Raw genomic sequence first — 25,126 nt, 5'->3', positions numbered from 1 at the left:
CTGACAGAGAAACAAAGCCCAGATGAAAGGACCTGGGAACTGGGGGATGCTGAGAGTAGGACCAATTAGTCATTTTGGACTTCTGAGATGACAGAATCAGAAGAAAAATTAGTCACATCCAGTATAAAGCCTTCATTTTACAACTGAAGAAACTGAGGACTAGATACGGGAAATGACTTGCCCAAGGCTTCACAGGCATGTAATGGCAGAGATGGGACTAGAACCAGGGACGCCCGACTCCTAGACTGGTACTTTATGATGTTAAACTTAAAGCCATATCATAGGAATAGAGAAGGGCTTTTTGGTAGAAGCTCTTGGGACCTACACTGAGACAAAATAAAAATATGAAAGGAAATAAACTTATTAACATTTGATGAAAAGCTTTAATTAATTAGGCACAGTGCCAGATGTTTTTGCATATTTTTAAACCTCACTTAATCTTTTCAAAAAAAAACCAGGAAGGAGGTATTATTGCCATTTTGCAGTTGTTAAAACTGAGGCTCAAAGAAATTAAGTAATTTGTCTTAAGACACCCATGTGGCTGAGCCAGTATTTGAACCCATATCTGCTTGCAGACAGAACCTGAGCTTTTCCATCCAGCAGAGTGAAAACATTAATTGCTTCTCAATATCAGCCACAGATGCAATAAAACCTGGCACAAAAATTAGTCAAGACTAGCAGCATCTACCTTTTCCTGTGGGGGGTAGGAAAAGGAGGAGTATGGTTCAATTCTTTCCCCAGGCTTGAAGGCAGGTGACGAACAGAGTACCTGCTTGCCATCCTAACGTCATAATTCATATTGCTGAGAAATGATCCTCTGGATAATTTTAGGATCTCTGATCTCATTTTAGATATTGTAATTCCAATCGATATTTTCCTTTTGACTTATGTACTCTCTGCTCTTATGAACACTATTTTATCCCAATCTAATCACTTATGTTTGCCTTTTACACACATTATTTTTAAAATTTTACGTATAATTTGCTTCTGAAACACCATTGCTCAATAACTACGAAATCCTTCTGATTACTAAAATCCTTCTATGCCCAGTTCTTCAAGAAATTAGATCACCTTCAGATGGGTTGTTAATAAAAATGAAAGCTATAGCCAGTAGCATGGGTATCGTTGGGCTTGTGGCCAACAAATAGGCCGTCTGTGTGAAAGAAAACAGGCTGAAATGATTTTAGACTCTGGTCTCTTGTGGCTGCGCTGAGAACTGACCTCACCGGTGCTCGCTCAAATTAATTGCCCTTTAGGTTGTGTTTTCTCATCATGGAAAACCTCTTTTCCCAATTCAAACCATGTGGGTTAAAATGAGAAAATAAAAGCTAAAACTGCTTCCCACACCCAAAAGCCTCTTCAGTGAGGGATCCCAGGTGGCCCCAGGAGAGCAGTTAGAGGTTCGAGAAGGGTTGGTCATCACCGCATACCATACATAGGTGGAGGGCTTGTTATTTTCAGTTTCCCGCCTCTGAGAGGATACCCCTATTGTTTCTGAAAATGCTGACCGGGACCCACACTTCCAACAAAATTCTTCTGCCCCTGCAGCAGCAGCAAAAGCAGCAGCAGAAGCAACAGCAACAGATAAGTGTTTTGATGAATTGCAAGATGGATAGGGCTTGAGTGCCCCCAGCCCTGCTGATACCAAATGCCTTTAAGATACAGCCTTTCCCATCCTAATCTACAAAGGAAACAGGAAAAAGGAACTTAAAACTCCCTGTGCTCAGACAGAAATGAGACTGTTACAGCCTGCTTCTGTGCTGTTCCTTCTTGCCTCTAACTTGTAAACAAGACCTGAGAGAACATGCGAATGGAAAGTCACAAACCTCTGGGTTTTTGAAAGGATCCTTGGGACCTCATGCACGTCTGTGGAAACTGGATGGAGAGATTTGGGGAAGCATGGACGCTAGCCGGCTTAGTTCTCTGCGGAGTCAGCGTGCTCCTTTCTGGTAAGGTTTGGCTTTATTTTTTTAATTTAATAAAAGCAGAGTTAGTGAATTCTGGGCTTTCTCACCAAATCTCATCAGTGCTGGTTATCAAGGGGTGGCTGTGGCAAAGGAGTTGTTTCTCTGTGACTCTCTGGTTAATATATGGAAGAGTTGAAATGCAAAGCCCCTGAAGCATGAACGGATTTTCTAGAGTTTCTCTTCTGAATGGTTATTGCCCCCTGTGTTGCCACAAATGGTTTGAGGACTGATTAAGTCATCTTATATGAAGAGATTCGCTTACTATCAGGCATTATTTTCCTGCTCCTTATTCTGGAGTGTTTTCCTATTTTTAAAAAAGGAACAAACCTGGTTTTACCTGCTTCAAAGATAATCTTAAGTAATTTTTTAAAAACAAAATTCATGCTAAGAATTATGGGGTCCACTTAAAGCAATATGGTTTGTCATTGTTACATGAGAACAATAATGCTTTCCTATAAAGATTTTGTGTCTGTACCCTATTTTAATTAAAACAATGAAAGTACAGGTATTTGGGATTTTTTGTAGTTAGGGTCACGGAGATTAGGGCTATATAATTTCTGTTTTATTTTAAAAAATATTTGGCATATAGTAATTCATATAGTGTTTACTGGCCTAATGAAGGGAAAATTTAGGCAGTTACTAGTATCCTTGGGCACAGGAGAGTATTGAAACCTCTTGTAGAGTTAAGGAATGGTTGGCCAGAATGTGTTTAAGGGTTAGTACAGATATGGCTCAGAGTCTCTAGATAGTGGCATGCCTCTATAGTTCACTCACGCTATGTGACACAGACTGAAAGTAATATCAAAACCTGAACTGCAGGTCACAAATACGTTATCGTCACCATCAGCGTCTCCCTTTCAGTTCAAAAATATTCTAATTATTATAATGAAAATTGAATTGATATTGGAGAGGAATTTGGGAAAATTTACTGAATGTCATGGGTGTGGGCTATATTCTATTAACAGAATTTGATCCAAATATACATAAGTATCTGCTATACTATTTTTATATTTTCTATATCTTTGAAATACTTTAAGTATTCAGAAAATTCAAAATTAATCCAGTTAGGTAACAGAATTACATACAATTTGTTTTACAGCTCTCCAATGTGCTTTCAGTAACCAATATGTTGAGAGTTTAATAATATTTTTAAGATTAAGAATGTGTAACACGTTGCTGAAAATAAAAGATTATTTTAAATGGATTCAGTATGCACACAGAGATTGTTTATGTTAACGTAGAAATGTTGATTTCTCCACTAAAATGCATCTTTAAATATCAGGATGCCATTTTTGGTTTGCTTTTTTTTCTGAGTGCCACATTTATCAGCAACATGAAATCTGAAACTGATTCTACACCAAGGTTTATAGTAATGCAAAGCCCAGGTATCTATAGTTTCTCCAAGGTACCTTTTAGGTTAAATAACACACATACACACACACACACACAAACAAAAAAACTGGGTTTTTTTGTTTGTTTTGAAATAGTTTTGCTCTCTTGCACAAGTTTGAGTGCAGTGGTGTGATCATAGCTCACTGTAGTCTTGAGCTCCTGGGCTCAAGTGATCCTCCTGCCCCAGCCTCCTGAGTAGCTGGGACTACAGGTGTGCCCTACCACACCCAGATAATTTTTAAATTTTTTTGTAGAGACAGAGGTCTTGATATATTGCCCAGGGTAGTCTTGAACTCCTGGCTTCAAGCAATGCTCCTGCCTTGGCCTCCCTCAATGCTGGGATAGCAGGCACGAGCCACTGCACCCAGCCACAAGCAACTGTTTTAATTCACTTTTTTCTCCTAAAGTGGTTTTGTTATGATACTTTGCAATATAAGCTTAGAAGACCTGTCATAAAATCAAGCAAAATGATCATGTGGCCCAAATAGTTGCTCCATGTCTAAACAACACTTCATGAGGGAGAGGATCAAAGAGAGGAAGGAGATCATGATGCTCTTATTAAAAAGGAAGGGGGTGACACTAGCAAGGTTAGTTTCTGAGGTAGGTCTGTTGTGTTGAATGCTAATTTGCATCCCCAGTCCAAGCCTCCATGAACACGAATGCTCAAGCCTTGGCAATGGCAACAGGAATCTGGATGATCATGTCTGTAGCCACAGGAGCCCATTCTTCAAGCCAAACTCCACTAGTAGACTATAGTAATGGAGCAAGAGGCTTATGAGTTTCTCTCTCTAATCCAGTGGATTGTTTCTCATTCCATTTTTTTGAACACTGAAAATAACCGAAAAACATATGCCACATTTGCCTCGATTAAGGTGGCTCTGGGTAGCAGAGATGCTGACCCATACGAGGGTTGGAGAAGGTATGTAGCTTTCAGAAGCCTCCCTACAAACCCTCCTAGATTCTGGTGGTTTCCCCTCCCAATTGAGAATCATTGCCAAATTCAGCTTACAAACAAGTTCTCACAAATATACTAATTTTTCCCTACTCCCCTATCCTCACCAAACCAGGGTGTTCTCTCTAAAAAGTTATGTATATAGAAAAACAAGCCAAAAAATCACACTTTAAACTATATCATAGTATGTCCTATATGATCAATACTGATTCAATGGGATTTCTCTAGTTGCATATCTTCATAGCTCTTTCCTGTGTCATTTGACATTTTAAATAACAACTAGATTTAGAGACAGTGGACATCTTGTCTGGCGTGGCAGAAGAAATGCAGTTATGGGGAAGTGGTCTCAGATGGAACCTCCCTATTAGGGCTGGTCTTAGAAGGCTAGTGTCAGGTCCAAGTAATCAAGGGCGGAGGTCTAGAAGCTGGGATCAGACACTCCGTGGAATTATGCTCTGAGGGAGGAGTTTTGCTTTCTTCACAGATGCTGCCTTCCAAGCATTGTCTTTGTTGGGAGGTCTTAGCATTTCCCTTTCAGCCCTGCCCTGGGAGAGCTTCCTGGAAGAGTCTAGTTCTTCTAAGGCAGCACTCCAGGAGGGAAGGGGTCTTCCAAGTCCATCTCAAAAAAACTATATTATGTCCTGTGGGAGCTTTAGATGGGTGGGCTATAAATTCCTCTGCAATTATCAATTTGTTCCCTGAGCCTCTATCCCTCAAAACGTATCTTTGTGATTGTGTCTCCTGCTTATTCCCTGTAGATGGTTTACTGGTTACTGTACAGAATCAGGATTTAAACGGACTTCTCTAGGCTGGAAGGGTGGACCAAAACTTGTGTTTGGGTTCAAAAAAAGAAACTATGTATGTTTAATATGGGGCAGACCTGGTTTGTTGAAAGTTCTTGGGAATGACATCCAGGTTTGGGGGGATACACAAAACTCCTGGGAGCCAATACATGCTCTGTTTGCTCAATAGGGTAATGTATATGCTGTAATATATTGCATTAGCAGAAATATAAAGTCAAAATCAGAAATGGTAATCACTTAAGTCTACTATTTAGAGCACATCCATTAGACACTGGAGACCTGAAAAATTTCACAGCAACTGTAGTAGACAAGCTGAAGAAGGAGTTAAGAGCATGGATTATGAAGTCAAAGCCCAAACTGGATAATCCCAAGAAAGTTATTTAATTTCTCTAAGTCACATTTTCCTCATCTTTATGGATGAAAGACCCATTTTCCAGGGTCATTATAAAGACCAAATATGATAATGCATGTAAAGTGCTTAGCCAGTAAGAACTCTCTTAATAAGTGAAGCTAGTATAATCAGAAGAGAGGTATTGCTATGAGGACCACATGCTAGTCAAGACTGACCTAATCTTTTCCAGGATGTAGGAGAACCACTTAGTACTCGTAGATGCAATCTCCTTCTACAAAACCTTGACATAATCCAATCCCTCAAATTTTGTGCTGGCCACTCCCCACCCAACAAGCCTGAATACTTTGCCTACCACCCAGTGCCTCCCTCACATATCCATGCACCCCTGTTTGTGGCCTGCATGCTCTCACCAGGCCTATCTCCACAATCTACACATTCTTTCCTCTTGGCTCTTGTTCATGCTGTTCCATACATTTGGAAATGGCATTTTCCGTCTCCACTCTGCAAACACAATTCATATCAGCTTGCCTGGGCCAATTCTTTCTACTGATCTTCCCCTAAATCTAGGCTCCTTCACCATGTGTCTTTGAGGTTTGACCTTTTAGCCCAATTAGCCTCTACAATCTCTGACAATAAATATTATTTCTTTTTAATTCTCATTAGTGTATGTACTTAATGTTTAGTAATTTTTATTGAATGAAATTTTATGGTCATACTAAGGAACTGTTGGTACTCCACAGCAGACCTAAAAGAAAAAGGGAACGTTGTAGAAAGAGTTTCAGATACATTGAATGACAGATCAATTTCATATACATTGTAAGTAATATTCAATCTTATTTTAAAAGGTTGGCTTATGTTAAGTGTTTGATGTAAATAAAGTCAAAAGATGATTTCTTGTTTTCCTATTAGGTATGAAACATAAAAGAGAGGACTCATAAAAGTAGGTTTAGGCCTTTACTTAAAATTGGGTATTGTATGATTGTTGACTATTACCTATAACATATGCATACTTTTTATTCAGTAGGCATTGGTTGAGTTATTGCATGGCAATCATTCATTGATTCATTCACTTATTTTTCTTTCAATAAATGAAGACTTATTTAAGGCTTATTTTGGACCATGTACTGTACTAGAAACTAGAAATATGAAAAAGGATTCTTTCCCCTTGCTAAGCTCACATTTTAGTAGAAAAAATTAATATAGGCAGATGAATTATAAAATGTTGTGATAAATGATATAATAGAGGTATTATACAAAATAAAGGTATTTATAAAATCTGAGCCTTTAAAGGGCTATGAAAATTATTGGATCCAATGATACAAAATGAAATTGTAAAATCTAAATTGAACATGAATTAAAAGTCTGAAAAACATATAATGTCAGCTTCATTAATTGCTAGTTAAGTTTAATATAAAGAAAATGATGTTTGAAAACAATTTGTGGGTTGAATTTTTCTCACTTTGCAAGAACTCTTAAATAGTCATGAATATTGCCAAAAATCCATGGCTATAGTTATGAGTTATTCATAGCCAAATAATTTTAAAATCAAGAAGATAAAAAAGAAGAGGGAAGAAGGAACTTCTCATTAGAGGAAACAACCTGTAAGAAGGGGGTGTGTATAAAATAGCAGGGCAAGCCTGAGGAAGTTGAGAAAAGCTGGAATGTAGGATAGAGGTAGAGAATGAAGGTTGGGATCAAATCAGAAAGGGCCTTGTGGGCCATTTGAAGTAGCTCATACCTCATTCTGTACATGATGAAATCTAGCAGGGTGTTCTATCATATGTCATATATCTGATTTATGGCGCGGAACAGTCACTGTATTAAAAATGTGGAGGATGAATTAACATGGCAGAGACTGTAGGCTGGGGCCAATGTGGCTTCCCAACATTCTAGTCAAGAAGACTGTGGGGATGAACAGGGGGCTTGAGAGAGGTTTAGGAGGTGAAGCTGCAGGAGTTAGTGATTGGTTGCATATAGGAGGTTGAGAGAGAGGGAGGCGAACCATCATTGCTCCAGCATTCTGGTTTGGATAATGGTGATGCCATTCAGTGTGCTGGGAAACATGGCAGAGGAAACTGGATGGAGCAAATAATTATTTTGTACATGTTGATTTTGAAGTCACATGTAAAGGGAGATATTTAGCAAAATTTGGTTCTCCAGATCAGAAGCTCAGAAAAGGATTGGGCAAGAGACTGAGACATGGAAATCTTCAGTTCATATTAAGGAAAGCTTTGAGCATCCAGCGAAGGAAAGAGAAAGAGGAGACAGCCAAGGATTCAGTGAGGAAGAAGGAGGCAGGGAGTCAGTAGGAGAAGGAAAGCCAATCAAATTCCTTTCCTGGGATTTTAGAGAATTGCTAAAAGAGAGAGTTTTAAGATGGTGACAGGCTCCAGGCCTGACATGGGGGCTCCAGCCTGCAGGTGTGTTATTTTACAGAGAGCCAGCTGCACTGGCAGCATCACTAATCCAGGCTGGAAGGGTGTCAGAGGAGCAGCTGGCTTCACTCCCAGCCTTCAGGAAAGAGAATGTCTAAAGTTGCCTCCCTTATTTCTAGAATTGTAAGCTGATAACCCAATTCCCACCCGTCTGGCCAGACTATTCCCTAACTCACATCACACGTGCAGAATGGTTTTTAGATCTAGCCATGCCTGCTTCCCCGTAAACCCCACCCCCACTGCCTTCCTTTGTCCCTGTAGGAGTCTCACTATCCTCCCAAGGTTCCTTCCTAGAGGCTACAGAAGCAGGTGTGAAGATGTGGATTTGCCAGATGGGCAGAGTCCTGACTCTTTTTACCACATGTGGTAAAAAGTGCATTCCTGTTGCCTGGTGGTTCCATGTCTAACATGGGTGTGGGTGTGACAGAGGGAGAGAATTTAAAGACAAGCCAATGGTGCCAGTCAGGCATCAGGCTGAGGGCATCGTGGGCGGCTGCCATTTGCTCTCTGCTTGTCACAGCCCCGTGCCCAGGGCTTGGCCAGTGAGGTGTGTGGTGGTCACACCCATCTCAGCAGATCTGTCAGCTTTCCCGCTTTTGTTAGAGGGTGATATCATGCTTCCTGGGGGGAGCACTGGAAGACAATGCTCAGCCACTTTCCTCCAGATACAATAGGCGGAGTCAGGAAGGCAGTATTGACATTGCTGGGGCTGGGGAGGCACTCGCTGCTCCGTGGCCATCAGATGGTGAACCAGCTTAACCTTGGCACACAGGGCCCGGGCTGTGCAAGGCGTCTGGCTGCAGAGCCAAAGAGGACTCCACCCTGGGGACAGGAGTGCTTTAGACATCTGGGAATCTGGGATGGGCTTCAAATTCCGATCCCTGTGTCAAAAACAACCACAAAACAATAATAGTACCAGTAATAACAAAAATGACTACCGTAGATTGAATGCCCCTATGTGCCAAGTGCTTAATGTGATTTTAATATTGCCTGACAACGTTGCACAATAGGTATTATTACTCATTTTTTAATAGGTGGAGAAACCAAGGCTCAGCAATGTTAAGGGACTTGTCCAAGGTTAAAATGTAGTGGACATCCGTTACTTCAGACTGCGCAACATCCTTACTTTTTTAGAGCTGCTGCCATGCTTTCCCTGCATGTGATTCTGATGGGCCTGCCAATTACCAATCACAGAATGTCCCGTCCATCTAACGACAGCAGTGGGTTCAAATGGAGGACGCACGACCCAACAGGGCCAGTTAGAGTCTTTCTCTTGGAATCTATGAGGACTTTGAAAGCAAGATGCTCTCTTTCTTCACTGAGGAAACTGTATGCTTGGAGCTACCAGCTTCCCTGGTCACTTGAGGCTGGTCTTCAGTAGGAGAGATTGAGCCAATAACACAGAACAGGATTGACACTGGCACTGTGATGGTATCTGAGCCCTGGGTCCCCTGATTTTGGATCAGAGGCCCATCCCTGCCTCTTCCAGTTATGTGAGCCAGTTTCTTTTAATTGCTGGAGCTATTTTGAGTTGATTTCTGTCTCTTGTAAGTGAATCATCCTTATTGACCTCATGTCTCAATAGGAAATGATGGAGACAAGAGTTAAACTGGGAATGACCTGAACCCCAGTCCTGAGCTCTTTGAAACACTTCACTGTGCCATCTTCTATTAATAACTAGTGTTTCATGGTCACTTGGTTCCTAGAAAATGAGGCTAATAGCACTTCTGTGGTTTTGGGAAAGATTTTTTAAAAGATACTACTTAAAAGTATTTAGTACAATGATGGTATATAGTAAACACTCAATAAAAATCAGATGTTCTTGCTGTTTCCTTATAAACAAAGCTGAAGCCTCTTACATTTCCTTACACTAGTTCTTTAAAGCACATCTCCATCCACGAGGGCAGGCAACTCATATTCCTTGCAGATGAGACTCCCTGGCCTCCCTCTGTGCCCTAAACCAATCTGGCTTTGTAGAGGGATAAGGAGAGAGAAGCTTAGAGCTATAGGTTCTTGGGCTTCTCCTAAACATCTGGAGAGTCAGGTGGAAAAATTCTTTCCTGTGGCTCAACCACCAGGCGAGACAGAGCTCCTGACTTTTCTCCTGCTGGCCCCCAATTTCCTCTCTTCCCTGGGTCTTGACTCAACAGAGGCTTTTGGATGATTTGCCATTTGTAGGTCCTCACCTTATCTATTCTAAACCTGTTAAATCCTAGTTCTTGACAATTTATTGAATCCAAGTGGAATCCGCTTCACTTCTGACTAAGTTTGTGGTTGGATTTTTGGACCCATCCTGGAGAGAAAGAAAGAGACAGAGAGAGAGAGACAGAGAGAGAGAAAGAGAGAGAGAGAGAGGGAGGGAGGGAGGGGCAGAGAGAGAGAGAGAGAGAGAGAGAGAGAGAGAGAGAATAGCTCTGCCTCTATTTCGCCACATCTTTCCTCTAATTCCAACTTCCCTTAGTCTCAATTTTGCTTTGCATCCAATACCCTTTGCATCTGGAAAGCCCTTTCTAATCCTCTGGGGTTGATTTAAACATCCACCTATTCTACTGTTCATTGCTGCCACTTCAGAATCAAAGAGGAGTGTGGTGTGGTAGTTGGTTGTGGTCAGCAGGTTTTCAGCAGCCAGTCTTTGCCTACCTCACCAGCCCCATGTGGCTCTCAGCCCCTCGTGCTGTGGTGAAAGCATACTCCAATCATGCCAGGCTCTTTTGAGTTCCCAAATATTCACTTTCAAGCCTCCATGGTTTTGTGTATGCTGTTTCCTCTGCCCAGAATGCCCTCTTCACCTTCTCTTCTTCACCTGCCTGCCTTGTTCATGATCAGAGGTTTAGCTCAGGTGTCATTTCTTCTAAGAAGTCTTCCTTAACCTCCTTGCATGGGTTAGTTAGGGCATGAAGCAAAAACATGGCCTGAGGGCAAAGACATATGTTCAGGTAGATTATTTGGGATAATGGTCCCAGGGAATGAGAGTGAGAGACCAGTGGAATGGATGTACAGGGATGCATGATCAAGTTGGCAGTGGCTACAGGAGCCTGCTGTTCCAGACTTTCTGAGGAGCCCTATGAAACCACACTGACGCTTCGAACTGTTCACCTGGGACCGAGAAGGGAAGGCATTCATCCATCGTTATTCTCCCCCTTTGTTCAGGGTTATGTAGATGCGTGAACCTAGTGGGTTACTGCAAAGGAGGAGGTGAGATATACTTGAATGTGCTCTGGGTGAGCTACTTTGATATCACACCTGCTCAAAGCTCAGAAGTGGCCCCTGCAGGAGCAGCTGGAGCAAGAGCTGAAATGAGGAGGGTCGCATTGGTGCCCAGGAGGTGTCAGACACAGGCACCTTTGTGCTTGGCCCTGTCAGAATACCGAGAACATTAAATAGCAGTTTACAGTTTACTTATTAGCTTTGCACACCGGGCAGTGAGCTGTGTTTGGCATTTCAACGTTTCTAGTATCTGACATTGTACACTAGCTGGAAGAGAAACACTTTAATAATTAGCTTTGTTTTGGATTAAATATTCTTAGCCAGTGTTTCCCTAAGCATATCATGTATACTATTGCTGGCTTGCAAGATACGTGGTACTTAGAAGACTATATATAATTATGATATTTATTGGTATATGTATCTGTATCTACCTATCTATAGATATATATAGAGATGTGTATATGTGTATGTATTTTTCATATCAATCGTGATGTCATGAATATTCTTGCTTAAGGCTAAGGAAAAAAGGTGAGTTAATTTAAAGAAAATCCTTAATAAAATAATTGTACAAGTAGCATGTAGACTTGGTAAAAATCATGAAAGTAATGCATGAACGAATGCGGCTTGGGAGACGCTGCTCTCATGAATGAGTTAGCCATGTAATCCTGTCGTTTTTGGAACTATGTATGTGCATGTGTGTCCAAATAATATAAAAGCAATTTCAGCATGTAATTAATACTATTGTAAGTGACATGAACAAAGTGAAACAGAGCTTCATGATGATCAACCTGTCTCAAAGGACTGTCTTAGACTCAATTTTGCTTCTCCCAGGAAACTTGGAAAGTAAACATTTGTAATAAAATTACAAATGAGACTGAATTTACCTCGTGGGCACTGTGACCATCCTCAGGAAAGGTTTGACAGGCAGCAAACCAGTGGGCAATGCCCATCAGTGGAGGAATGGGTAGGCCAGTTCTGTTCATTCACTGAAGCTAACATTTATCAAGCCCTTTCTATGTACTGTGAATGTGCTAGGCACTGGAGTTCCAAAGATAGTTCAGAAAGATATCTGACCTCAGGTGGCCTGCAGCCTGGTGGGTGAGAAGCCCTGCTCTAATAAAAGCAGGACACATGGAAGCTGGAGTGAGCAGTCCTGGGAGAGAACAGGGATCTCACCAAGAGGCTGACACTTGAGACAGGTGAAGTGGATTATGTCTCGTGGAAAATCAGGAGTGGAAGTGAGGAGTAGAAGCATTCTGAGCAGAGGGAAAAACATGAAAAATGTGAGATAAAAGTTTAAGAAACCTCTGTGTAGTGGTTCTATGCAGCTACACTATAGGGCACAGTGAAGGAGGTGGCCGGGAATAAATCTGGGAAGATGCCGTGTGAGGAAGGTAATTTGGTTTGAGATTAGCTGAATGGGCAAGGACAGAAACGCTTATAGGATACTTTAGGATGTAGGATGGAGCTGTGTGAAGGAAGGAGTGAGATGGCCCCGGTCTGTCTGGGGAATAAGAAGAGGGCAGCCGGGCAGGTCTGGGAACACCTACATCAAGGGGTGACATGGGTAGAGGAAGAGGAGACTGAGGGTGATGAAAGGATGAGCCGAGGGAGGAGGGAGTTTCAACCATATCAAAAATTGTAGAGGCAGGAGCAGGGTAGGGAGAGAGACAGGAGAATTTGACCATTTGGTGCTGTTGCAGACCATTTTTAGCAAATGAGCGAGGTTTGGGTTGAGGAGCAAGTGGGAGGTGAGGAGAAAGAGCAGGTAAACACAGATTCCTTCCTGAGCAATGTCTCATGTCTGGTAGATTCCTACTCCCATGTGCATTTCTGTAAGCTTGATTATAGGGTGGACTGGTAGGAGAAGCGGTCAGGTCCTTCTCTCTGCCATCATTGATTGGCTCAAGGTGCTAAAAGGATATGCAGGGATTGAAGAGAGTAGGAAAAGGCCTCTTCACAGATACTCTCTTCTTCCCCTGCATGTGGTCTTCAAATTATGTGAATGAGGGAATTATTTTAGTTTCACAAATGCACTGTAACGAGGGTAGATATTTTCATGAAGGAGCCACACAGTTACCTGGAGTAACAGAATATCAGAACTGTCAAAGACTAACAGATTTTCTAGCCCAGTATTTCTGAAGTGTCTTCACTGAATACCCATTCGAGAAGAATCATAGAATCCTTTTTTTTTTCTTTTAAACCTGGGTATCATGTGGAGCCAATGTTCTATATCTTAAGAAATGCTGATTCAGCTCAACCTGCTCATTTTACAAATGCCGATACTGAGGCCCAGAGAGTTCAGCATTTTGCTCGGATTCACTCAGCTCATGGGAGGCTAAGTTTCGTCACTGTATAGAGCATGGAAGACAATGTAAATTAGAGCTTAATGCACACATCATGGAGGCAGACTGCGGAGTTTATACCCCAGCTTTGTTACTGTTTGAGTTAGTTACTGCTGTATAACAAATGACTCCCAAAACTCAGTGGTTGAGCCAACATTTGGGATTACTCACATGTTTTTGGCTCATTCGAGGTTCAACTGATCCGTGCTTGGCACAACTGGATGGCTCTGCTTCTTGCCCTAGGTACGTGGGTTGTCTGGATGAGTCTGCTCCCATGTCATCCTTCTTAGATCAGCACATCAGCCAGGGCATGTTGTTTGCCTGGGGATGTTGGAAACACAAGAGGGCTAAGTAGAAACAAGGAAACAAGTGGGGCCTCTTAAGGCCTAGGCTCAGAGCTACCACACTGGCACTCCCAAAGTGATGTGCCCAGCTCAAAGTCAAGGGCTGGGAAGCACACTCTGCCCACAGTGAGGCCAAAGCACGTATGTGGATGCAAGGAAGCTTTGAAGAGTTGGGACCAACAATTCAATTGACTACAATAACTACTAGCTTTGTGCTAGTAGTACAGGTTACTTGGCTTCGTCTGTAAAATATGCATCATAATAATAAACAATTTAGAACAATGCTTAAATTTAGAAAACACAAAGCAAATGTTCATATTGTCACTAATTTTATCCATCTAACCATCACTACCGGTGAATGACGAGGCCTTCACCAGAGCAGGCATGGGAGGGTTGGGGTGACTGCACACGCTGGCCTAGCGTCAGCCAATTCTCCAGCAGCAGAGGAGCTAGAAGGAGCAATCTTCTGAAGAATCCCCGAATCACTTACTTATAAATTCCCTCTTTTTTCCCTCTTATAAGTACTACATAGCCACAGACTCCAGGGCCCCGGCAGCGTGGGTTTGCTCTGTGCTGCCCAGTCTGCCGGCCCCCTCTCCCTGTGTATCTCACACCCAGTCAGCAGAGCTTCACACACAAACTGTCGTCTGCCAAGAAGTGTGGAGCTGGAGCCAGAAACACAGCAGCTGCAGGAGCTCAGCCACATTCGGAGGCCTGTGGTAATCTCCCAACAGGCCTGGCCACAGCGCTGACTACTGAGGGTCTCTAGCGTACGCGAGCCATCAGCAAAGTGTGACTCCAATGTGAGTAATACGTGAGTTCTGCCAGCTGCTTCTGGAATTGAACAAAAGACAGTGTTGTTGCCAGTCAGGAGAAAAATCACCTTTAACTGCACCGCTGTCTTCCCATGAAGGCCGAGGAGAGCTGGTGACTCAGACTAGCTTCCCTTAGAGGCCCCTGTTTCTTGCCTAGAGATCACCTTCTGATGAAACTCATGGCTTGTACGCCCTACCAAGCCCAACTTTTTCACCTTATGGCCAGGAGTTTAAGAGCATAGACTTCGGGGCAGATAAATCTGAGCTCTAGCCCCATTCAACAGTTTGATAGCTGTGTGACCTCAGACAAGTCATTTCATCTCTCTGTAGAATGAGGACAATGATGTTACCCACACTGAAGGGTTGTAAAGATTGCATGATATGAAGCACGTCAAGTGCTTAGCAAAATACAGGTTTATAATAAATGCTTAATAAAGTATTACATTAGGTGTCATTATTATTTTTTATGTTTCCTTGTGCTGCTAGGGTAATTGCTCCTAACAGTACCCTGTCTCCAAGAATCTGTATATATGTCATTCCATTCCATTTCATCCCCCGTCAGCATAGATCACTTCTTTCCAACACTTTCTATTCTGTAAATATTCCTTGAGCTCCTACTCTGTGCCCAACAGTGAGTCAGATCCTGAGCAGATATAAACAGAAATAAAATACAGAACCTTGCTGCTAAGGAGGCCACTGTTGGGGTGTGAGCTGCAGCTAGACATACAATAGATTCTTGTTATTCAATAAATCATGCACACAGGGTAAGTTTCCTGCAAGCTTCTGGTCACAACATTTTCATCAACAGATCAAGACATAACCCTGCTTTGTGTGAGTTTTGGTTTAAAGACAAACTCTTTGATATAGTGTGGCTGCTTCATTAACATTGAACTTATAGCCAATAACACTCCTGCCTGAACAAAGCTTATCTAACACGCATATTTTCTCCTAAGGCACATCACAGCCTTGTGGTGCTCAGGAACACTAGATAGCACTTCAGCACTACACACGGGGACCATTGTAAATGGTGAAACTGCCAACAAAAAGCACAAAAATGCAAAAAATTAATGCACTAAATATACCACAAAAAGGGTACTTGTTTATAGTATGAGAGCTGAACAGAAGGAAGATTTGTTCCACCTCAGCTGGGAACTTGTGTAACCAGGGATTCTGCATGTGTTCAACGACTGGGAAAGCACTGCCAGTATCGATTTTCAGGTGATAAATAAATTCTAGCCAGTATACAAGTTCATAGAAACAGGATCTGTAAATAATGAGGATAGACTACATATTGATACACAGATGACTATACAACTCAGACTGCAGTCAAGTTTCCACAGAAGTACAGGACGAATACAGTGCAACCCAGCACAGAAGAGAGAGATTGATTCAGTCCAGGGTAATCAGGCCCCACTAGCAGAAATCAGACTTTCAAACACAGACAGGCATGGGTGACAGAAGAGACAGTAGTGACGAAGCTTGGAGAGATAAAAGAATATGGCCCGATCCAGCCGGATGACCCAGATTGGAAGGATTTTGGCTCCATCATTGTACAGTGTAACCCAGATTTGACTGGATTCCCTGAGGCAGGCCTCTCCGTACCCACACCTATTACAAGCAAGACCCAGCACTCTGAGATGCCAAACCAATGTAAAACAGATCCAACGCCCGAGTGTTAGTCAGTAACATGGAGTTTTTAGTAGGTTAAAGGAAAAGATGATTTGTGTTGTACATTGTGCCTGCAACTTGATAAATTCACAAGTAGACATCTCTCTGTTCCCAGGGCTAAATTCCCTTCCAGTTCCCAGGCTACTCATTTCTTCTTTCTTTCTTTACTTTTTTTTTTTGTTTTTTCTTGAGACAGGTTCTTGTTCTGTCACCCAGGCCAGAGTGCAGTGGCATCACCATAGCTCACAGCAGCCTCAAGCTCCTGGGCTCCTCTGGTCTCAGCCACCAGACTAGCCAGGACTATAGGTGTGCGCCACCACATCCGGCTAATTTTCCTAATTTTTTTTTATAGAGATGAAGTTTCACACTTGCTGAGGCTGGTCTCAAACTCCATCCCCTGCTCCAAGTTGCTTATCCAAATATTTGCCCAGTAAAATATTTTCTCCATATTTTGGCACAAGCGATACAGAAGTACAAGGTCTCGGAGGAGTTGCTGTTCCATATCATTGCTTCTGTCAGAGGCAGAGACAGAATAAGTATTTTCTCATTTTAGAAGCGTGATCCATGGTTTCTGCAGTTTCTAAAGAGGCTAGCCCGGGCCTAACGCTAGATATCCAATGTAATGCATAGATTTCCACTAGACTGATGGCTCTGGGGAAAGAGACATTTTTGTAATGTTTTCCGTCATAAAACTGATATGTAATTTTAATTTTCATTGTTTTCTTACGTATTTCACAGCAAGGTTTTAAAATTTGCCTCACATAAATTCTAAATATTGCCTCTAATAATTCTCATCAAATTCACTAAAGATACTGGTTTTGAAACTTAGCAAAATAATTATAAATTTTATATTGAAGACTAAGTAGGAAGAATAGCTGAGAAAATTCTAAAGAAGAGTAATCTCTTAGGAATAGTTCTTACTAGATCTTAAGGTGGAGAATGATACTGTAATAACAGTGTGGTACAGTCCGGAGAGTTTGGACACACAGATCAACAGACTAGAAAGGCCAGAACCAGACCTGACTTTATGTGAAATTGTAATATCTTATAAGGGACACAAATCAATGGAGAAAGGAATAATCGTTCTGGGAAAATTGGTTTTCTGTTTGGAAAAAAGAGTTGTTTAAAAAACCCATCTCTTACCACACACAAAAATAAATTCCAAATAGATTAAAAGGTAAAATGTAAAAAACTCAAACCATCAAAAGAATAAGATAGAAGTGAATATATATTGAGTTTTCATATGGAGAAGGACTTTTTACTTTTAAAACAATGGAAGAAACCACAAAAATAGAAATGATTACACTTGTATACATAAATATTTAAACTGTTAATCCAACAATAAGCAAAATTAAAAGGCAAAGAACAGAATGAGAAAAATACTTGCAACAAACATGGAAAATAAAAGATTAAAGTACTTTTGTTAAAAACTCATTGAAATTGATAGAAAAAAAATCAAAACATCAATAAAAGAAGGAACAAATACTTCACAAAAGGAGGAAATACAAATGGCTTATAAGCATGTGAAAAAGTTTACTCTCCAAAACAAATTAAAATCAAAACAAGATACCATATTTCTATGTCAAACTAGCAAAGATTAAAAACAACTGAGAAGACTCGATACAGGGCTGGGATTGGTAAAATGTTCACTCTTACACACTGCAGCTTTTTAGAAAGAAATTTGGCAATGTAGAGCAAGAGGCTTTAAGAAGTTATTGATTAGAGTAAGTAAAAATTCAGAATGTGAAATAGTATTTGATTTTAACCTAGAAAATGCTTTATATGTTGGTTTCTTTAGTTAAGTATTCTAGGAAAAAAAGGCTATACATCAAAATGTTGCCAAGGGTTGAAATGTTCCTTTCTAACTATTTCTTTTTACTGTGTTTAAATAGACCCGATCTAATGTTTAAAGAATTCCACAATAAGGACATATATTTTGAAATAATTTGTATTTGGAAAGTCCTAATAAGACCATTAACTATTTTTGTGGTTTTTAGAGGTATACTTTGATGATTTTTTTTAATTCTTAGTATCACCTAACAGGATAAAAATAATTATAAAAGGACCCACAATTTATCAGGACTACTGTCTATTTTGAGCATATAAAATGTTTAAGCCTAACATATTAATTAATGTAGTATTATTATAGGAACAAAGAGATTCTCAAGACAGTCTCTTCCCTAAACATTTTTAGTGGGACATTCAGGTGGCCTATTGAACTAAGACAAGGAGAGGTGGGGCGCGGTGGCTCAAGACTGTAATCCTAGCACTCTAGGAGGCCAAGGTGGAAGGATCGCTCAAGGTCAGGAGTTCGAGACCAGCCTGAGCAAGAGCAAACCCTGTTTCTACTAAAAATAGAAAGAAATTAGCCAGACAACTAAAAATATATAGAAAAATTTAGCTGAGCATGGTGGCACATGCCTGTAGTCCCAGCTACTTGGGAGGCTGAGGCAGGAGGATCGCTTAAGCCCAGGAGTTTGAGGTTGCTGTGAGCTAGGCTGACACCACTGCACTCTAGCCTGGGCAACAGGGTGAGACTCTGTCTCAAAAAAAAAAAAAAAAAAGAAAAGAAAAAGAATTAAGACCAGGAGACCAGGAGAGACAGTAAAAAAATGTTTCTTTCACAGTATCCAGTTGACTTTAAAAGTTTGGGAATAAAAACTATACAAATGGGAACTCTGGGTAATTATTTCAAACTATAGCATTTGTGTGCTTTAGCTTCCTTAAAATGTACATTTTTTCTGATTACAAAAATAATTCATGTTCATGTAGAAAAATTTGGCCATACAGAAAAACATTTAAAAAAATTCAGTCACCAAAGTTAACAGACGTGCTTCTTAATAATATAAGAAATCTATATCTATAACCTGTATCGAAGGGAAGGGAGGGTGGGAGAGAAAGACAGAGAAAGAGATGAAAGGAGAAAGAGAGTGAGCACGAGAGAGACAAGTTTGGATGTTTGGTTTAAACATCTGGTAGTTATTATCTTTAAACATATGAATAAGTACAGTTGTGCATGCTCTGTTGTATGATGGTAGCTGAGAGAGAGAAAAACAGAGGTCTCAACCACAGGATCAGAGACCCCAAGGAAAGTGAAGTCACAGAACTAATCCAAATCTTCAGATGGTGCCATGTTATTTTTGAGTAATGCCTGAAACAAATACTTTCTTCTTATCTCTGGACATCCTCTCATCACTTAGACTTAACCCTGAAGGATGGAGTGAGAAATGGGGAAGTGAAAGGGTAAATATCAGATATGGGATTCCAGTGTCATATGAACATTATTTGTTAATAAAAAAATCTTGTCAAGTCATAGCTTGTTTTTAGGGTCTTGGATATGCAAGAATTACTGGCATCAAAAGTAATTTCAAAATATCATGTACTTCTGACTCTATGTCTTTTGCTCTTCACTTCACCATCTTCCTTATAAACCTTGTTAGCCACATCCAACTGAGTTCAAGTAAGGGGAGGTCTACAGCCCATTGCTGGCCTCCACATTCTTCACCATGGCCCCTTTTGTCATTTCAGTGGCCGTGTGACATATCCAACCCTAAAAGCCAATGTCCCCAGATTACTGCTGCCCTTTAGCACCTGTATCCAAATCAATTATTAGCACATGCTTCATCTTTTAATAAATCTCCCATTAGACTACAGGCCAGTGGCTTTCAAACTTGCTTTATAGAGCCCGATGACTTCCCAGGAGGTGCCTGCAGGGCTGCCATAGCTGGGAGGCCTATGCCTGGACATTCCTGGACACCTTCACTCCTACTTCACCCCAGCTTCAACCACAGTAGTTATACTTTTCGTTAGGCAACATATTATCTTCTATATACTATTTCATTTGGTAAAAGGATACCTCTGCTTAAACAAAAACACTGGGACCACAGATGTAAATTGTTGGATTTGCTCTGGCAATGCCATCTCAGAACTGGGAGTCATAGGTGGGTATCCTGTATGAAGAATCATTGGCTAAGCCAATAGTAGTTAGAAGTACAGGTTCGAAACTAAAATAGGAGGCATAGAAAGTTGATTTGTATTTTCCATTTGCTGTAGACTAGAAACCAGATAATCATGTCTGTATGTAAAGGCTAGTAATGCTCTGGTTGAAGGTTTGAGTGACTGACTGTTCTAGCAGAGGGGATGCATTTTGAATCATGAACTTTATGACATTGATTTTTGTCAGTGTTAAACACATTTGCTAGAAAGCAGAGTTTTGGGTGGATGAACTGTGATTGTATGGTTATGAACATTTTGTATACTTGGATTAGAGAGTTAATATCTCATTTACTCTGAGATTTACTGTCACAAACATGATGTTCTGTAGGAGCTTGAGAACTCTGTTGAATGCTCACGGCTATTTCCTTCTGAGTTGACATTGAAATTTTGAATATTAGCCACACAGACCTCAGCAGCCAAGTTTTAATTTCAATTATATACAATAGAGCAAAATTTTGGCTTTCTTTGAATGTATTCTATATTACATAATCTAAGAACTAAAGTCAATTTAACCTCTAATAGTTTTTAATTCTTTAGGAGCCAAAATTAAGAATATCAAAAATTTGATTTGACACCTGCAACTCTGGCTGATTAGTCATATTTTAAAATTCTGAATCCAGAGATTTTGGACATGAATTTCTAGAGCCCATGTAAATCTTGTTTTCCAGCTGTAACCCTAGACTATAAATGTGTGCCATCCTTAGATAGAGTCAGATTTCATCATTAAATAATCCATAAATTAAAATTTATTTTCATGATCCCCTACTAGAAGTCAAGGCCATTTAAATATCTAATAAATAAAGAAAATGAAAGCCTTAGCAATGCAGCCCAGAATGCCAGCATAGAAAATACAATTTTATTTTATTTCATAGTGTACAATCATTGAGCTGGGTGATATTCATTAGCTCACTCTCTGGACCTTATTTTTTCTTAACATAAGATAAAAAATGCTACCACAAATGTTAACTTTTAGCTGTAATGGGCCCTGAAGGCAGAATCACCTTGGGAGGGTCTAGTTGTGACTGTTCTGCAGTGGAGCAAACCCCATTTTCTCTTTATTGATCTCACAACTTTAGGGAATCATAAATCATTACCACCTTCATCATCATAATCATCATTATAATCATTTATTGAATATTCTATTTATCACATACTCTTACTATAGCACTCATAAAATTTACAAAAGATATTTTTCATATGTATGTATATATTTATCCATCCTCAAGGGAACTCTTCATTATAAAGATGACCAATCTGAAGCACAGAGGCTAAATAAATTGTCCTGCATTATATAAGTAATAAGTGGCAGATCTAGAATTCAAATTCAGGATGGCTTAATTCCCTAGCCTCTGCCCACCCACTACATTGCTCTACTGCTCAGCAATGCTAAGCTTCCTGGCCTTCCACTGCGATATGATCTGTCCTGAGATAGGCACAGCACCACACAGGTACCTGGAGGCAGCGAAGGCAGCTTAGACACATCACCAGGTGAAGGTACTAATATAAATCCAAGACTAAGTGTGCAGAGCACAAGTCACTTGATTTCCTTCCAAAGAATTCAATTTTTAACATGTTTATCTTTTTGTTCTGTGTATATAATACCATCATCCTGAGATAGCCACTGTTAACATTTCTAGATAAGATTGAATTTTATATCCTTCCCTGTGGAATTCAAATGCCCTCCACAAAGTTTCTCCTGTGAATTCAGGGGCACTTACGTTCTCATGGTTACCTCTGACACTGAAGTCTGGCTTCAGTGCAATTCAGACACTCCTTCGCTCACGCCTGCCCGTGCCTCTCTGTTCAACATGGTGTCAACCCAAATGTGCAGCTTTTACCTCGGTTAAACCTAAGAATAGCAACAATTTCTCCACCCACAGACAGGCACGCAGGTACAGATGGACACATGGACACAATCATAAGAGACACAGGGATAGACGATGCATGTGTGAGTATAACACAGTGAACTGACGATTTGAGACAAAGTTGCAGTTTATACTGAGGCAATGCAAACAACTTTACATCCAGTCTCACACAACCCCATTTGTTCAAGTCCTTCAGCTGCCCATTGTATTGCTTCTCCTTTTCCTTTTGTGATGGCATTTTCTGTTCCTTTGGTTCTTATTATTATTTTGAAAAAGTGCTTTGTCTTTCCTTACGCATGTGCTTAATGTTATACTTTAATACATTGGTTTTATTTATTTGTGTAAATTTATGGGGTATGAGTGTAATTTTGTTACATAGATAGTGTAGTGGTGAGGTCAGGGCTTTTAGCATATCCATCACTTTTGAATATCATCTATTGTACCGATTTCTTATCATTCACTCCCTTCCCATCCCCCTGCCCTTCTGAGTCTCCAATGTGTATGATTCCACACCCTGCTTCCATGTGTACACATTATTTAGCTCCCATTTACAACCGAGAATATGTTTTATTTTGTCTTTCTGTGTCTGAGTAGTTTCACTTAAGATAATGGCCTCCAGTTCCATCCATGTTGCCACAAAAGGCTTGACTTCATTCTTTTTTATGGCTAAATATTATTCCAGAGAGAGAGAGAGAGAGAGAGAGAGTGTGTGTGTGTGTAAATATTTTTAAGGGGGTACAGATGTTTTTGTTACATGGATAGCTTTTGTAATGCTTGAGTCAGGGCTGTGAGTGGGCCCATCATCCGAATAGTGTTCATTGTACCGATTAGGTAGGACTTTTGTCCCCCCTCCCCCTGCCCTCTGCTTGATTTCCAATGACTTTCACTTCCCTCTGTGCACACGTGTGCTTCTCAGTTAGTTCCAGTTTATTAAGAGAGTACATGTGGTGTTTGTTTTTCCATTCTTGAGATACTTCACTTAGGATAATGGTCTCCAGTTTCACCCAAATTGCTTTACTCTCGATTTTAGTTGTAAATAGATTCAGAGGCTTGCTGTTGTGCATTCTACCCACACCAAGGACCATCTCTTAGAATTCTCACTTTTCTCTTTACTTAGCTTTATTTTTTCTCCCTCTGCCTTTTTTGATTCTTATTAGTTCTTTTAAAATTGTTCATACCACAAAGTCAAATACTGCACGTTCTCATTGATAAGTGGGAGTTAAATAACCTGTGCACATGGACATAGTGGAATAATAGACATTGGAGACAGGGAAGGGTGAGAGGGTGGAAGGGGGGTGTGGGGTGTGGGATGAGAAGTTACCTAATGGTAATACACTGATCAGGTAATGGTTACACAAAAAGCCCAGATGTACCACTATGCAGTATATCCATGTAACCAAACTTCACTTGTATTCCCTAAATCTACAAAAATAAAAAAGAATATTAAAAAAAGATAGTACCAAGAAAAAAACTGTTTCCTGAGCAGAGTTCATGGTTTATTTGTATTCATTAATAAGCAAAGTATTTAAAACTACAGTTGACCCTGAACAACACAGGTCTGAACTGAGTGGGTCCAGTTATATGTGGCTTTTTTCCAGCAAAACACAGATCAAAAATACAGTATGCTGGGCAGACTGTAGAACTTGACTATGTGTGGATTTGATTATACACGGGCAGTCCTAGAACCAACCTCCCACATATACTAGGGGTCAACTGTATAGCTTTGTCTCTGAAAGCAGTTTTAGACTGGTTGTAGCAGTTTTGAAAGTAGGGTTTTTGTTTTTTATTTTCTAGAAATCCTGTCATTATACTTTTGATGTTTTCTGAGAATAATTATTTAGAAGACTGCTTTATGATTTTTAAGGTGTTCGTTCTCTCTTTTTTTGTTCAATAATGTATCATTAAACTTGATTTATTGTGTTGTGGTGTGAGATTGTTTTGTGGTTTGGGAATATCATATGGACAATTTCCCTTTGTTGGACTTCATTGATTTGAGAGAGAGCACATAGTGGGAGTTACAACTGGGCTGGTATTCCACTCTTACATACTGGTTCATCTGTACTGGTTGTTAAGAGTGAAATAGTTTTGTTTTGGTAAATAACTGCTGCTTGGGCCTTCTAAGTTCCCCCTGTCCTGCCACCTTGGTTGCCCTGGTCCCTACTTTAGGACCTCTAGGCTTCCCAGTAATTCAGCAACGAAACGGTTAATGTCTAGCCCACCAGGGTTTCTCAGATCCCTTTCTTGGTGCTCAGATCAGTGTCCATTTTAACTGGTTGGTCCAATTTGTTAAATATTTTGAATTTCACCTTTGAGCCACTTCAAACTTATTTAAGTTAGGCAAATTTAACTATATATTCTTGGTCTAAAAGATGTACAAAGTAAATATAAATAGTGCAGGTGATTTCACTTGCCCTTCTACTTCATGAGCATATGCCCCAGACTGAGCTTGGTCCCAATTCTTGTAGTTTCTCATACTCCCATTGTGACTGCTGTGTTGGCAGGCACGTAGTTTTACGCTGCCTGGCTCCCGAACACCTGCCAACTGCTTTATCTGGTTCTCATCCAAAGTATCAGTGATCTGTTCAGTGCTGGAGGAAAACCTAGCTGTGACATTTGTAGATAAATGATATACTTTCATATTAGTCTTTATGGGTTATTTAAAGGATTGTTAAGAGTACTTTTGTCTATATACAATTATTACCTTACCGACCTTTAGAACCCAGACTCCTATAGAATGTGTTGCTCCATTAGGTATAATCGATTTATATAAGTACTGCATGGATGCTTTGGGAAAAAAGAAGCTGAATTCCCTGTTTTAGGTACAGAGTTATATATATCTGTAAGATATATATATATACACACACAAATGATCCTATAAATATATATCTTTATAATTCTTTTTTAAATTTTATGTTTGCTGTTTTAGTCTACTTCATCTGTTCAAATTTGAGAGAGGCATGATGCTATCTTCTGAAACTATTGTGT

At 40.3% G+C, this 25,126-nt stretch overlaps 1 protein-coding gene across 1 annotated transcript in view; it reads left to right on the top strand.

The window, feature by feature from the left end:
- Window positions 1-1,459: 1,459 nt before the first annotated feature.
- TEK (TEK receptor tyrosine kinase) overlaps window positions 1,460-25,126 on the top strand; it is a 104,097-nt gene continuing 80,430 nt past the window's right edge. Inside the window, exon 1 of the mRNA XM_045562255.1 lies at window positions 1,460-1,949. Coding sequence (XP_045418211.1) covers window positions 1,859-1,949 — 91 coding nt within the window. The 5' untranslated portion in view covers window positions 1,460-1,858. The remainder of the gene's footprint in view (window positions 1,950-25,126) is intronic.

The sequence above is a fragment of the Lemur catta genome, chromosome 10 (genome assembly GCF_020740605.2).
Source record: "Lemur catta isolate mLemCat1 chromosome 10, mLemCat1.pri, whole genome shotgun sequence".
In the NCBI taxonomy this organism is placed as follows: domain Eukaryota; kingdom Metazoa; phylum Chordata; class Mammalia; order Primates; family Lemuridae; genus Lemur; species Lemur catta.
This window is presented reverse-complemented; position numbering and strand designations above follow the sequence as displayed.